General features: G+C 51.1%; 1 protein-coding gene across 3 annotated transcripts; it reads left to right on the top strand.

The window, feature by feature from the left end:
• The first annotated feature begins 827 nt into the window (after positions 1-827).
• On the top strand, positions 828-13,909 carry smg6 (SMG6 nonsense mediated mRNA decay factor). 3 transcript variants are annotated; one of them, XM_061702901.1, is made up of 19 exons: positions 828-935; positions 1,821-3,080; positions 4,655-5,258; positions 5,663-5,858; positions 5,942-6,052; positions 6,274-6,380; positions 6,848-6,926; positions 7,009-7,344; positions 8,313-8,374; positions 8,463-8,608; positions 8,680-8,811; positions 9,156-9,330; positions 9,408-9,627; positions 9,700-9,879; positions 10,258-10,431; positions 11,427-11,571; positions 11,771-12,024; positions 12,173-12,254; positions 13,093-13,909. In XM_061702901.1, exons 1-19 carry the CDS (start codon positions 848-850, stop codon positions 13,221-13,223), a joined length of 4,482 nt encoding a protein of 1,493 aa, XP_061558885.1. In that variant the 5' UTR covers positions 828-847; the 3' UTR covers positions 13,224-13,909. The 3 variants fall into 3 exon arrangements, with proteins under 3 accessions (XP_061558885.1, XP_061558884.1, XP_061558886.1); XM_061702900.1 differs by having other exon boundaries at positions 4,655-5,447; XM_061702902.1 differs by lacking the exons at positions 828-935; positions 1,821-3,080 and adding exons at positions 3,091-3,525; positions 3,653-3,910 and having other exon boundaries at positions 4,655-5,447.
• The last annotated feature ends 1,532 nt before the right edge of the window (positions 13,910-15,441 follow it).

Here is a 15,441-nt window from a genome sequence, read left to right as displayed (position 1 = left end):
GATTTTCCATCATATCAACAAAAAAAGAGCTTGACCTGCAAACGCTTCAAATATCCTCTCTGCAATAGTGCAACTAACCGATCAAGAAAATCCTTGATTTATTTTGGCCATTTTGTCTGTTTTCCTACAAAACGGATCATTTTGCTGGGGGGAAAAGTGCTGTAAAAGTCATTCGGTTGACGAGTTTGTGTGGATGTTTCTGATCGTTATTGCAACCAAGGAAAGCAAAGAGTGCAGATGAATAATTCAGCGGACCGAGGGTGACAATTCCCGTTTGGCTCCAAAACTTGCTGCTGCTGCGGAAGTGGACGTGTTGACTGCGGCGGCGGCGCATCATCTGCACGGGAGGCGCACATACCGCACCTGCACGTACATCGTTACGTGCCCACCTGCGCCCCGGCACTGACGACACCGGACGTGACGCGGACCAGCGAAATGCGTGGGAATGGGCTGGAAATGCTAAGTGTTCAATCGAGCGGGTGTGAAATAAAACTGCACGGGAATGCGCTTCCGTCGGGCCAATACAAACCCTTCCTCAATTGTGACACCTAGTGGATCTCACGCGGAACTGAAAGCGCACTGACTTGTGAGTGGAGACGTCAATATGGCCAAAACAGACGCAAATAGTCTTTACTCACCGGGCTTAAACGGTCGAGAAACTACCAATAAGTACGGGACCCCTACACGGATTTTTCCATACGTATCTACCGGTGTTGCTTTACCTTTCACTAACCAAAGTTTGTAGTCGTCGGTAAGATGAGGTCACCGTCGTCCGTCGAGGTTTGTCCCGTCGCGGCCTCCGTATGTGTTTCGTGGTTTCCTGTTGTTGTGCGTTGGACCAACCAAGATGGCGGAGCAGCTGGACCGAGTGAGAATCTCCGCCGCCGAACTTCGAGTCCAAAGCGCCGCGGCGTCCAATTCGACACTTGACAAAGGTGCAAAGAGGACAAAACACAACGACAACGGCAGAGAGCTCAAAAGCTCGCAAGCTCGCAAACTCGCGTCGTTGCCGAACGTGCGCGCGCTCGGCTAATCTCGCTAATGCTAATCGTGCTCATGCTAGCCGTGTCAGCCCGCGCGCGTTGCTTTTAAACGTCGCGGACATTTTGCCACGACAGTTAACGTTACACACTTAAGTGCGAGACATGAGTCTGTGCCTTTTAAAGCGAACTTAAAACGACTCCAAACGAGCGTTGATTTTGTCGTCACGAGGACAACCAAAGGGCGAGTTTGAGAAACTTGTGCGACAAAAACCAAAGCAGTGAAGCACTTCGTCGTGTGATTGTGCTGTGCTGTGCATGCGGAAACTTGTCAAAGTCGTTGTTGTTACGGTGTCCCTCAGAGGGCCGTTATGACGGTTTAATCACCTCATCATACATACATGCATCATACACGGCAACGTGATGGATAACTCGTTTTGGAAATCCGAAGTCCAGGATAATAGTTTGTTGAGGGGTTGGTCGAGTTACTGTAAACAAAAGTAGGGCTCGCTAAATCCCGATTCGTTATTCGTGCTGACAGTCACGAATGACTTCCGTCTCAGAATCGACTCGCTACTCCGTGTACTATTCTGAAATAAAAACATGTCATGGGCCAACAAATGAAAAATTCCATTTGATTATTTGAAAACTCAGAAAGAAGGATGGCAGCGAAGCACTACTTTTGTCCAAATGAAGCTCCTGAAACGCTTGTCAACATAGTTCCTCGGCACCAAGAGCATTTCATTTTGCCTGTATGTCAGTCTCGGATTACAGCACGCAGGAGGTTCTCGAAATCCCGATTGCCAAATCTTTGTGTGTGTGTTCTTTCTTTGAACGCAGAGGACTGCCACGGGCCCAAGAAGCACTGGCGCCGTCCCGACTTGCAGCGCTACCGGCGAGGGCCCGGACAGGGACGACAGCGCCGCGACAGCGAGGAGGCCGAAAGCGGTCCCAAACCGAAGAACGGCAAAAAGAACCTCCTCGTCCGCGCCGACGACGAGGCGGGAGGCGGCGACTATAATGTTCACGACGTCAACAGCGAGGCCGCTCGGGAAAAAGACGTGCCCCAAAACCACCAAGAAAGTCAGGATCCCGCCGGAGCCGTCAAGCCAAAGAAAACCCGCAAGCCCGACCGGGAATTTTACCAGCCCGGAATCCGCCGGAATGCACAGGGAAAAGACTGCGGTGGGGCGCGAGAGCAGGATAAGCCCCCCTCGGGGAATCGCGACCGTGAAGCCGAGCGGCGCGCCGAAGAAAGAGAGGCAAAGGAGAACGCAGAAGACGGGAAACGCACTCAAGATAATACGAATTTCAAGGAGACACACAGGAAAAAAGGACGGCAGGCTGCGGAAGAAGTCACGGTGGAGAAACTTGCGGGCAAAGTGGAAAAACTCAGCGTCAAGGCGGAAGCGTCTCGCGAAGGCGCCGAGGACGCAGCCGGCCGGAGAGGCAAAACGACAGATCAGGAAAGACGGGAGGAAAAGAAGCCAGAAAAGGGAAACCGCCGAAGAAGAGGCGGCGAGAAGGAGAAGAGCCAAGATGTCGTCGCGGGGCCGAGCGAGCGGGAAAAAGAGAGACGGGACGCCGGCGAGGCCAACAACTCAGGAGAGACTCATCCAAACGAGGGAAGGGGGGGCCGGAGGAGAAGCGTCGATATCAACTACAAAAAGCGCGGCGGGGAAGACGCTCCCACGCGGAGGAACGCGCAGCGCGAGGGCCAGCGCAGCGAGCGCCGCAAATCGGACGGCGCCGCGCCCGCCTCCAAGCGCTATTCCAAATCGGACGTCCGACGCCCGCGCCGTCGCACGTACAGCAGCAGCTCGGCCGGCAGCGTCGCCGGCGACGGCCGCCCGCAGAGAGGAGCGCGCAGAACGCACCTCCGCGGCCGCGACGTCGACGGGGAGTCCTCGGCCGACTCCGCCGAAGGAAGCGAGACGAGCGACGCGGCGGACGACGGACGGACGCGCGGGACGGACGGCGCGCGCGAGGAGCGGCAGGCCTGCCGAGGGCGAGGGATCGGCGGGGTCTCCTCGCAGAAGAAACGAGACGCCTCCGGGGATCGCCACAAACACGGGCCGGCTCCTCGCGGCCGCGGCGGAGGTACGAACGGACGCGGATTGATGACGGACACGCAAGGCGTTAAAGGGAGTCGAGAGCAGCGCAGTTACTGACGCAAGTTTACGTACGGAAATGACCAAAAGTGGCGTCATAGAGGTCAGAGTTCGGAGCGTTACATAGAAACATAGCTACTTTATTCATCCTGTGAGAGAAACGAAGTTGACACACAGCAGCAGAATTCACACGTAAACATTCATGTCAGTCGCATAGAAGCAATGTCAAAACAAAAACGAGAGCAGCTTTGAGGCAGAATTGTAAGACTTTTCTATCTCATTCAACTCGGGCTGAAACCATTATTTGAGTACAACAATGACAAAATCTGTTTCTCGTAGCGCCGCAGGGATCATTTTTCCGAACGGACTGACGTTACTGCCGACGCGCAACGCTCCGTGGAGAAATAAGACGGCGCGGTGGAGGCGAGCCGAGGGTGCGTCATTGATTGAGAATGTACGAAGTTTGCCATCGTTTCTTCCTCTTTAACAAGGAAGAAAACATCAACAGCACGTCTACGATGGCCAGCGCAAAGTAACGCAAGCATTGTTCGCTCATTTTAGGGAGCCTACCACTGCTAATTAGTACGGATTAGAGTTCTTCCACGGGGGTCAAAGGATAGACGCTGGCGCCGCTACACTTGCCGTCACTTCGTTGAACACGTTTTAAGAAAAGAAAGCAAGCGGGCGACCCGAGCTGCAGATGCGAGGCACTCGACGCGCAGACTCGCTAACGTGAGCGAGCGGCAGCCGACCGCACTCTCGTTCGATGACGCGCACGTCGCTCGCCGGGCCTGGCCACGCACACATTCAAAGTCACAGGTACTACGCAATAAAATGGGAGGATGGTGACCCCAAGCGGACAAAAATAATAACTGTACCTCGTATGCGCATATTGTGTTGGTATTGCTCAATAATGCAAAATCAATTTTTATCTGTGTAATTGATGGGAAAATCAGTAAACTATTAAGAAGAAAATGAGAAAATGTTTAAGATGTTGGTATGTGGTAGGTAACAAATTACGCTGCGGTATTTGTACAATTAGTGCAAAGTGGGAAGTATATTAATGACAGTGATGTGAAATGATTAGGGCTGTCAATCGATTCATTTCATCAAATCAGATTAATCACGCTTTTGAATTTGGATTATTTGCAATTCATCACAGGTTTTGCTTTGAGCAGGTTGCGCTTGGATGAAATATGCAAATGAGCTTATTTTTCGGTGTGACTTTTGAAGCCAAATTTGTGCTGGGCATCTCCTCACTCATCTTCGCGTTGACCTGATCACTGACCTGATAGCAACCTGCGCCGCGTTTCACATATCCATCCGCCGTGAAGGTCAATTGAGCGTGTGTGGTCAAAATAAATTGCGTGATGAATCTCAGTGAATACATGATGAATGCGATCATTTTTTTGGGGTGATTCATCACGAGTTAACACTTTAACTTTGACAGCCCTAAAAAGTGTAGAATGTACGCAACTGTTATGTGCGCAACATTGAATACATTCTTGAACAATGATTCCGAGTTGAGAGGTATAGTAACATCAAGACCGGCGTGTCCACCAGGTATCCTGGTGCTGCCGTCCCGCAGCGACATCTCCGACCCGGCCGAAGCGGGCCAGCGGATGCTTTTCGGCGGGCTTCGAGGAGGAGCCGCCTCGCGGGTCCGAGGAGGCCGCGGCGGAGGCGCCAGGCGCCTGTGGGACCCCAACAATCCCGAGCAGAAACCGGCGCCGTCCCCCGGCGGCCGGCGCTCCCTCCCGCGCGCCGTCTACCCGCCGACGGGATACGGTCAGCTGCACTTCCTGGACACGGACGACGAAGCGGCGGGGAGTCCTCCGGTGTCGCAGCGGCGGGCGGCCGCCTCGGCCCGCTACAAGTTCCAGAAGTCGGACGACCCCTACTGCTGCGCCGCGCCCGCCGGCCAGCGCCACCCCTTCCCCTTCGCGCCGCCCAACCAGGCGGCCGACGGCGCGTACCCGACGGCTCAGGTGTACAGAGGTCACCCCCGGGCGGGCGGCGCGCCGACGGCGGAGGAGGCGGAGCAGCAGGCCAGAGGCGAGCTGGGCCGCGTGCTCAGGGCGGCGGACTCCCAGGAAGTTCAGCTCAGCAACCTGCTGTCCCGAGACGGACTCAGCGCCGACGGGCTGGAGCGCATGGCCCGGCTCAGGTCACAAGGAAGCTCCAAATCACACGCGCACATTGGCTTCAAAATCATCGACATCGCCACCTCTCAACCTTTTTACACTCAGTTGCGCCGAAAAAAGTACTTGGCTCTCCAAGATTCAACATTCGAATACAGTAGCGTACGAAGCCCGAGTGTTCATCAAAAACGAGGCTTACGTCGTAATGCTAAAAGGTACACAGGGGACGCCTGCATATTCACGGTCCGACACCCGCGGATTCACCTATTTGCGGATTTGTTCCCCAAATTCTTTCCCAATTATTATGATTTTTTTTATAAAATGTTGAAAATGGTTCATACATTGCAAATGATTGCCTAGCCCATTGATGTTGCGATGCGCGTTTGCAAGGATGTCGATTGTGATGGGCGCGCGTGTTCCCGACCGCCAGGGTGGAGCTGCTGGGCGTGTACGAGCGCGTGGTTCTGAGCGACATCGAGCTGGCCGACTCCCACGCCGTGGACCAGGCGCTGTGGAAGAACGTCTTCTACCAGGTCATCGAGCGCTTCCGCCAGCTGCTCAAGGACCCCGCCGACGGCGACGACACGCCGCACATCCGCAACGTGCTGCTCACGCTGCTCGACGAGGTAGACGGCTGTAAAAACGCGACTCGGGACTCGCTTGAACGTTGAAGATTTCCGCTCGGGACTTATTTCTGCCTCGTTTCCAGGGAGCGCAGTTCTTTGACACGCTGCTCCACAAGATGCAGACGGTCTACCAGTTCAAACTGGACGACTACATGGACGGCATGGCCATCAGGGCGCGGCCGCTGCGCAAAACGGTACGGGCGGGGTCTTACCGAAAATGTTCCTTTGAAATATGAAGAGCTGAGTGATCGGAAAAACAGTCTACAGCTGAAATGTGGTCTACTAAAAGTTGCTTTAAACTTAGTTTTTCAACTGATTTAAGATCATTTGGACATGTCAGATTTTTGGGAACAGCCAGTATTTTCCCCAAACGGAAGCGGTTGCTGTACTGTACTCAGAGTTTGTGCTGTCTCAGGTGAAGTACGCTCTGATCAGCGCTCAGCGCTGTATGATCTGTCAAGGAGACATCGCTCGCTACCGCCAACAAGCTAGCGACTCGGCCAACTATGGAAAAGCTCGCAGGTACGAAGACGTTTGCGGAAAATGATGATTATTGTCTCGTTCCAATTTTTTCCTTGGATGGTAATCCCCGCCGAACCCTGCTGCAAATAGCAAACAAAAAACAAACAAAAACACAAAGAATTATGATAGAATTGATCCAATTATAGAAAAGGTAGGAAAATGATTGTTGGTTTGGAGGAATAAAAAAAAGCGCTCACTTTCGACAGTGTTATCATTACGCAAAACAGTTATTTGCTCATATTGTATGTTTTCACTTATTTCCATCTTGTGCTGTATTTTTATCGACACGATCAAAACAAGTGAAACAACTTTGTTCGGGGGCTGGAACAGATTCATTCAATTTCCATTCATTTCAATGGGAAAAATTGATTACCTTTGTGAACGGACTCTCGTAACAAATTAAATTAGTGAGCGTTGCGGTTGCGCTGTATATTTAACGTCTTTATGCGTTTGATTCTTTTTCTTAGCTGGTACCTGAAAGCCCAGCAGATCGCCCCCAAAAATGGCCGCCCGTACAACCAGCTGGCCTTGCTGGCGGTCTACACCGTGAGTGGCAAAACGCGGACCTTTAGCGGCGGCCAGTTAGCTCGTAGCACATTGATCCCCGAGCGTTTGTCCCCACCCGCAGAAGCGCAAGCTGGACGCCGTGTATTACTACATGCGCAGCCTGGCGGCGTCCAACCCCATCCTGACGGCCAAGGAGAGCCTCACCAGCCTGTTCGAGGAGGCCAAGTGCAAAACGGAGCAGTTGGAGCAACGCAGGAGGCAGGACGAGCGGGACGGCGGCTCGGGGGGGCCCGCCGTCAGGGGGCGCGCCGCGCCCGAGGACGGGGCGCGCTCCGAAGTCTGGCTGCGCCCCGGCGGACGCGTGGGCGCCAAGGCCGCGTCCGCGCGAGGGGCCGCCGGCGAGCCCGCCGGGGACTGTGAACTGGACGCAGAGCTCGGCGGTCTCAGCGCTAGTGACGTAAGAGCTGCCTCTCAAAACAATGATAAGATTAACTTTATTACTGTAATTTCCCATATATAATGCGCACCTCCAAAGCTGGCGACAGAAATCGAGAAGTCTTCTACCCATGTACAGTGCGCACCCGATATTTCTATACGTTCGTATGATGGCATGCTATAAATGGTGGTGGCGAGTTGCCTCTAATTTCCTCTCATCGGTTTTACGAAGTTGAGTTCCCGTAACTCCTGAATAATGTATTTAATATTGTGTTTGGGATGCACTCTTATAGAGATTAGTTTTGACATGACGGGAAATACTCCGACAGCATGCTGCCATGTTTTAACGATGACGTCACCGTGGGGTGTCGGAGTATTTCCCAGCATGCCTGGCGCTGTTGTAAGTAGTTGTGAAAATGCTCTTTAATGTCAGTTAGTCCTCTAATCCCCTAAATAGTTCATAATGTGAATGTTCATCGACCTTGTGTGCTCATCCCCCTCTGCGTCGTTTTGCCGTGTGTGTTCTGGAGCCAGAAGTGAACGTATCATCCCGACAGATGACATGGCTAGTTTTGACGACATCGTGCAAGCCGGCGGCTCGCATGTCAATGTGTTGTTAACGCCCTCCCACCCAAAGCATAAAACAAAACTGAACTCGAGAGCGCACCACAGCTACAATATTGAACACATTATTCAGGAGTAAATCATTTTCAGTATATGATTAATTTCAATAAGAAAACATTTGATTACAAAGTGGCAGAACCTAAAATACGTATATTTTCCTATACCTTTGTATAATGCGCACGATTGAAAAGGGAAGCAATTATGCTAGGTTCCACAATGGGGAAATTTGTGATTGTAGAATCATTTTAGATTACCCATGATATTAATGAGTTTAAATATCCCTGAAATACAGTTTTTGATGTTTAAACATCAAAGACGGTTGCATTCAGATGAATGACTTTTTTTTTTTTTTTTTTTTTTTTCCAGCTCAACAAGAGATTCATCCTGAGCTTTCTGCACGCGCACGGGAAGCTCTTCACCAAAGTGGGGTGAGTCCGACTCCAGTCAATCACGTGACTCCAGTCGACCCCGCACCTGTGCTAAAATGCAACGTTCCTCTTCCACGGGCGCACGCAGGATGGAGTCGTTCCCCAGGGTGGCCCGGCGGGTTCTCCAGGAGTTCGGCGCGCTGCTCCGGCACGGCCCGTCGCTCCTGGGCGGCACGCACCTGCTGCAGATCGTCACCATCAACATGTTCGCCGTACACAACGCCCTCACTCGAGGTGACACGCACGCACGCGCACGCACGCGACAACGCAAGCGTGACACACGTGTGCATCTGTCCGTGGCACAGGCGGAGGTGAAGAAGAAGGAGGAGGAGGAGAGTCTCGCTCGATGCTGCAGGAGCAGAGCACGGCGCTGGGCCTCGCCGTGTTTGCGCTGATGGTGCAACGCTGCACGCAGATCCTCACCGACACCCCCGCAGGTACTGCGCCGCTATTACACCTCCGTGGAAGTTAAATCGTGAGTTAAACACCAAAGAAAACCCGCGTTAAAGCAGTGAGTGAAAAGCCTCGGGCGTGTATTGACGCGCTGAAATCCCTTCCAACAAACGCTAAACATGCAGGAAAAGACACACAAATCCTTCAGCAACATGACTTCAGCATACAGGAAAAGAAAAGTTAAATATTGAGAAAAAAGAAACGGCTCCCTTTGTGCCATGACTTACGACAGCCACAAGTGCGATAGAAAATATTCTGACCGAAGGATCTCCGCTTGCCACGTTCGGTGACGTTCTCCTTTTCATTTGCGGCTCTTTGCGCATCGCAGCCTCTGCGTCCGCGTCGGCCGCAGAGCAGGAGGACAAAGACGGCGAGCCGGAGGCTCTGCTGAGGGTCTCCGATTTCCCGGCGGACCTGCGGGAACTCCTTCCCGCCGTCAAGGTTTGGTCCGACTGGATGCTGGGCCACCCGGACCGGTGGAACCCGCCGCCCTGCCGCATCGAGTGAGCGCTCCTTCTCCTCGCCGTCCCCTCCTCGCCGTCCGCGTTTCCTCACTTCTTCTACCTCCTCCGTCCCGCAGCGTCGGCCCGGACGCGTGGCGGTGCCTGGCCCGCCTCTGCAACGTGCTGGCGCGCGTGGACCACGGCGAGGCGCCGCTCTACAAGGTGGACACGGACGAGGCGGAGGGCGACGAGGAGCTGACCGTGCTGCAGCTGAAGGAGGACAGGCTGCTCGCCGGCTTCGTTCCCCTGCTGGCCGCGCCGCAGGAGCCCTGCTACGTCGACCGCCGCACCGACACGGTACCGCGCGCGCTTCACGTACGAGCTGATGCGCGCTCCCTTTTGCGACCTTCTCGCCGTCTTTCGCCTCAGGCCATAGCCGCCGATTGCAAACGGGTGACGGTGCTCAAGTACTTCCTGGAGGCGCTGTGCGGGCAGGAAGAACCTCTGCTGGCCTTCAAGGGCGGCAAATACGTCTCCGTGGCCCCGCCGCCTCCTTCCGCCGCCTCCACGGACGGCAAGACCGGACAGGACTCGCTGTCCGACAAAGAGGTGACGAGACGAGTCCTTCGCACGTCTTACGAGTGTCAAACGGACCACCGCTAATAGTCTTCAAACGTGTAGAATTGACACCTCAAACACTGACGTTTCCCTTAACATCATATTTTTGCTATACATAAAACGAGAAGGAATTTGTTCAAAAAATAGACGAGCAGCAAATCTATTGACTGTTGTTAAAAAAGTGTCAAGCTCCAACTCTAGCAACTATTAGAAAAAATAAATCAAAAATTGACGCATCAAACACCGACATTTCCAATGAACTTCATTTCTTGACATAAAACTATGAGGAAGCATCAAATTATACATGTAATGTCTGTGGTGTGGATCATGTGACGGGTATTCAGTTTGTGGACGTTTTTGTGGTCGCAGGCCGACGACGTCATCGTGGAGTCCTCGATGTCCGCGTCGGAAGGCGAGGAAGACGACGACGAAGAGGAGGCGGCGGAGGGAGACGGCGAGAGCGACATCCGACAGCTGAAGGCGCGGCGCCACGCCCTCGCCAACAAGCTGGCGCAGCAGCAGAAGCGCCGCGACAAAATACAAGTAGATCCATTTCAAATACAACAAAACATTTTCAACACAAACTCATTTCAAATACAAGTAAACGCATTTTAATAGACTGTACACCGATTTTATCGGCCTGATCGGTCTCTGCCGATAAGTAGCATTTTATGCCGATGGGCCGATCGGCTTTAATGTCAAAATTCGCCGATTGATCGGCTCCGCAAAAGACATTGACTCCGCGTGGCCGCGTGCGCAGCGTATTTGATTCCAAAAGCGACTTTATTTTGAGCCTCGTCGCGTGTCTTTTGATGTCGTACTGTAAATATCTGACGGCCAATGAAGTTCATGCATTCATTCGTTCATCTTCCGTTCCGCTTCTCCTCACGCGGGTCGCGGGCGTGCCGGAGCCTATCCCGGCTGTCTTCGGGCGAGAGGCGGGGTCCACTCTGAACCGGTCGCCGGCCCATCGCAGGGCACATACAAACAAACGACCGTTCGCACTCACAGTCTCACCTACGGGCAATTTAGAGTCTCCAATTCACGCATGTTTTTGGGATGTAGGAGGAAAGCGGAGTGCCCGGAGAAAAGCCACGCAGGCACGGGGAGAACGTGCAAACTCCACACAGGCGGGGCCGGGATTTCAACCCGCAACCCCAGAACTGTGAGGCAGATGTGCTAACCAGTCGTCCACCGTGCCGCGGCCGATGAGGTTATTTAAAAAAAAATATATAAACGTCGGCGGTGTGGGACAGCCAACACGTCATGCCCGAATCAAATTTGCTCTTTCACGATGGCAATCAAATCTTGTATTCCGATACCACCGCGTCCCGTTTTTTACAATCATTGGGCTTTATCTTGTCAACTCAAATGGGACCGGATGCACTCATTACCGTGGCGAATTCATTTGAAATATAAGTAAACACAGATAATTGTGTATTGTAAGTCCATTTTGTGATCATTTAGGAGTTCCCAGGTGTCTTGAAAGTTCTCTTGACATTTTGCAGTCAAAAAGTCAAATGTTTATTGTGCGTCAGGCGGTGCTGCAGACGAGCGGGCGGCTGCAGCTGGAGGTCCGGCCTCTCTTCCTGGTGCCCGACACCAACGGCTTCATCGACCATCTGGTGGCGCTCAAGAAGCTCCTCCATTGTGGCAGCTACATCGTGGTGGTGCCCCTCATCGGTAAGATGTAAAACCAGTTATTACAGTAGTAATTGTCGTTTTCAGGGAGTGATGCGGAGGTCGCAAACCACCCGCCCCACTGCTCTTTTTTAGGGGTCGTAGTTGCGGGCAGGATCCATTTTGATCCGTCGTATCTGTCGCGGGCCGCAAATGGACGAGTCCCAATTTCCTCAGCGTCTTTGTGGTTTTGCCGCGGCAGTGATTACGGAGCTGGACGGCCTGGCGAAGGGCCAGGACGCTTCGGGGGGAGGAGGAGGAGGAGGAGCAAGAGGAGGAGGACACGTCGCGGCGGCGGCGGCGCACGCCCGGGGCGTGCAGGAGAAGGCCCGCCAGGCCGTGCTGTTCCTGGAGCAGGCCTTCGAGGCGCGGGAGCCGCGACTGCGGGCGCTCACCAGCAGGGGGAGCCAGCTGGAGTCCATCGCCTTCCGTAGCGAAGACACCTCGGGACAGCAGGTCAGAACCTCACACAGCGACGGGCGCTTTGTTGTCGGAATGTAGTCCCGGGGTAATGTATCGGCACCAGCAGAAGAGCGCGCGACTGGGGTTCTTACTGGGCCTTTGTCGTTTGAACGAACCAATCGCAAGTGTTTCCCGTCGTCAGGGCAACAACGATGACGTCATCCTGTCCTGCTGCCTCCACTACTGCCAGGACAAGGCCAAGGACTTCATGCCCCATCAGAGAAGTATGGAACCTGTCCTCTTGTTGTCTTTTCAGTTTGCCATTTAGCTAGCGAAAATGCACAAAAGAACAAAAACGGAAACTTGTGTGTGGGAAAAAAAAAAAAAAAAAACTCATTCAGAGGAACTATAATTATGGCTGTGCTGCCAGCTAGGGTTAGGGTTATACAATGTAAATTTCAACAATTATTTCATAAGGAGCTTTTCTTGTTTAAGCCCTTAAGAAAATATTACTTTTGTGTATCTAGTGGTTTTGCAATTTAGGGGTGCATCCCTATCCGGCCGATGACGTGCGCAAAAAAATTATTTGATGGATTTAAGTGGATAAAAGTACAAATATTTCAGGTAAAAAGCAAGAATTTATTTATGAAATTTGTAGGTATTAAAATTCTTCGATGAAACTGAAAATTAGGAAACCAAGGCTGAAACACCTGAAAAAATTGTGCGTATGTGTATATATATATATATATATATGTAACATACATACACACTCACACACACGGACATCTCAATGAATGAGAATATGGTCGAAAAGTCGTTTTATTTCAGTACGCCTACATTTAATAGATTCATTAAACACTTGGGGAAAATACAAATTCCTGCCTAATTACGACATTAAAAATCATTTCCATTGTTTCTTGATTGTTTGTTACGTAATATTCCAGCGGACCCCCGCCTACTTGCGGTTCAGCAACGGCGGATGCACCTCGTTGCAGATTTTTTTTTCCCTTTTCTGCCAATTGTGTACACTTTTTAAAATGTGTTTTCCTTTTTCTCTGTATTTTTTTCCGCAAGACTACTGAAAATGTAAAACTGACCTATTCTATCCCCGGCCCCTTTCAGACGGGACGGTGCGCCTTCACCGCGAGGTGGTCCTTCTCACGGACGACCGCAACCTGCGCGTCAAAGCGTTGACACGCAACGTCCCCGTCCGGGACATCCCCGCCTTCCTCGGCTGGGCCAAAGTGGGCTGAACGCGCTACGGGACCGCCGACGCCTCCAGCTGCCCGAGGCCCGCTTGACACGGGATTGTCCCCCGCCCCTCCTCATCCTCCTCTTCCTCGGGATGACGCGTGCGTGCGAGCGAGGCGGTAAGTGCGCCCATTTGACGCGGAACGGCGCGCTCCCTGTCGCCACAGCGGAGAAACTCTGGCGCGCGGCCTCGAGGCGGCGCTGCGCTCCGTTCCGGCGGGCCAGCTTGCTAAGCGCGCGTGCAGGCGTTTCCTGCCCCGATGGAAGTTCTCACTTGACTTTGAAGCGCTTGAAAGAGAAAGTTGGTTTCTTCGTGAGAAATCAAATCAGCAGCAGTTTGGCAAATGTTGTGCTTTGCGTGCGTTTCTGTTGGATTGAAGCTCCGTTCCGCTGCTAGTTAGTTCAAAGTGAAAATTTCAAAGAATATCCTCGCATCTTTTGAAAAGACTTTTTTCCTTCATCGTGACTTTGCATTTTCATGTGTGACGCTTTTTTATGGCAAAAATGTTGGCATTTGTTGCCAGAGATTTCCAAGGACAAAGTGCATGTTTGTGTTTGTAATTTGCGTCTTCATCTTGTGTTCCGGCCGGAGTGTGTCTTTTCTTTGTTTGACTCCAGTTTTTTTTTTTCCACTGGTGTTGCGGCGCGGCTTTTTTGTATTTTAGCGGCCGGGCAACCTGATGAAACATTTCGCCTGATCTGTCATTAAAGTGTTTATGATGATGATGCTGTTGTGATTGTCAATCATCTTTATTCACAGACAGATTATACACACTCCATTTAAATAATCTGAAAAATATATACAGTAGATGGAAAAGGTCTACACACTGCTGGTCAAATTCATTATTTTTTTTGGGTGATGAAAATGAGACCAAGATAAATATTTTCAAAAACTTTTCCGCCATTAATGTGACCTGTCACTTGTACAACTCGATTGAACGAAATGAAATCTTTTAGATTAGATCGATAAAAATAACTGATAAATGGTTGCACAACTGTGCACACCCTCTTAAAACTGGAAGTGGCAGTGTTCAAAATTATCCAATCACATTCCATCTTCTATTAAACAGGAGTCAGCACAAGCCTTGCCAAATGAAGTTCATCTGGCCGGCACGGTGGACGACTGGTTAGCACGTCTGCCTCACAGTTCTGAGGACCGGGGTTCAATCCCCGGCCCCGCCTGCGCGGAGTTTTCATCTTCTCCCCGTGCCTGCGTGGGTTTTCTCCGGGTACTTCGGTTTCCTCCCACATCCCAAAAACATGCGTGGTTGGTTGATTGAAGACTCTAAATTGGTTGTAGGTGTGAATGTGAGTGCAGATGGTTGTTTGTTTCTTGTTTGCTCTGTGATTGGCTGGTGACCAGTTCAGGGTGTACCCCGCCCCCACAAAAATCTCAATTTAACCCAACAAAACTGTGGAAATAATTTATTTTAAATTGGTGCTTCTTTAGGTTTTTTTTTTTTTTTTTTACAAACTTTACATTTTTTTTGTTCAATTAAAGTTCAATGTAATCAATCCGCTTTGGGAATTACATTTTTTTATATAGTTTTTTCTGTGTATTTTAATAATATTTATCATTATCTTCTACTCATTTCAGTCCCTGCCAAGAAATTCGTTGACTTTGCCACATTACATAATGTTTCTTGTATCACACCACATACTTCACAATTATATTTTAAAAATATATGTAGATTTATAAAATATATATTTTGTATTTATTTTTTATGGATTTTCATTTAATCTTGTATCACACCACATACTTCACAATAGTATTTTTTAATATATGTAGATTTAAAAAATATATTTTGTATTTATTTTTTATGGATTTTCATTTCATCAAGTTTTGAATATATTTTTATTTCAATCCCTGAAGGGGCATTCGGTTTTCACTTTGCTACATGATATACGATATAATAGTAGTAGCGCGTATTCCACAAGTGTGTAATATAAAATGTCGTGTTGGGACGAGTTGAATAACAAATTGGCAACTGCGCGAGGGCTGGATTGGATTCGCCTTGGCAGCAGCGGCCACCGCCACGCACGAGCCGCCGCCTGCCAGCAGCTCATGACAACAGGGGCCGAGGCGGCGGCCAATCGGCGAGCAGCGTGGCGCCTCGAGCGCTCTGATTGGCCCGCCGAGCTGCGGGAATGTGGCACAACGCTTCGCGCCATTCATGCGACCCAAATGCACATTATTATCCTCAAATATGACTAGCGTAA

Source organism: Phycodurus eques, chromosome 17 (assembly GCF_024500275.1).
Source record: "Phycodurus eques isolate BA_2022a chromosome 17, UOR_Pequ_1.1, whole genome shotgun sequence".
Lineage (NCBI taxonomy): Eukaryota > Metazoa > Chordata > Actinopteri > Syngnathiformes > Syngnathidae > Phycodurus > Phycodurus eques.
This window is presented reverse-complemented; position numbering and strand designations above follow the sequence as displayed.

Coding starts and splice junctions, on each gene's coding strand:
- smg6 (XM_061702900.1), top strand. CDS start 848: ATGGCGGAGCAGCTGGACCGAGTGAGAATCTCCGCCGCCGAACTTCGA. Junction 6,927..7,008: donor CCTTGCTGGCGGTCTACACC/GTGAGTGGCAAA, acceptor CCCCACCCGCAG/AAGCGCAAGCTGGACGCCGT. Junction 12,025..12,172: donor AAGACACCTCGGGACAGCAG/GTCAGAACCTCA, acceptor TCCCGTCGTCAG/GGCAACAACGATGACGTCAT.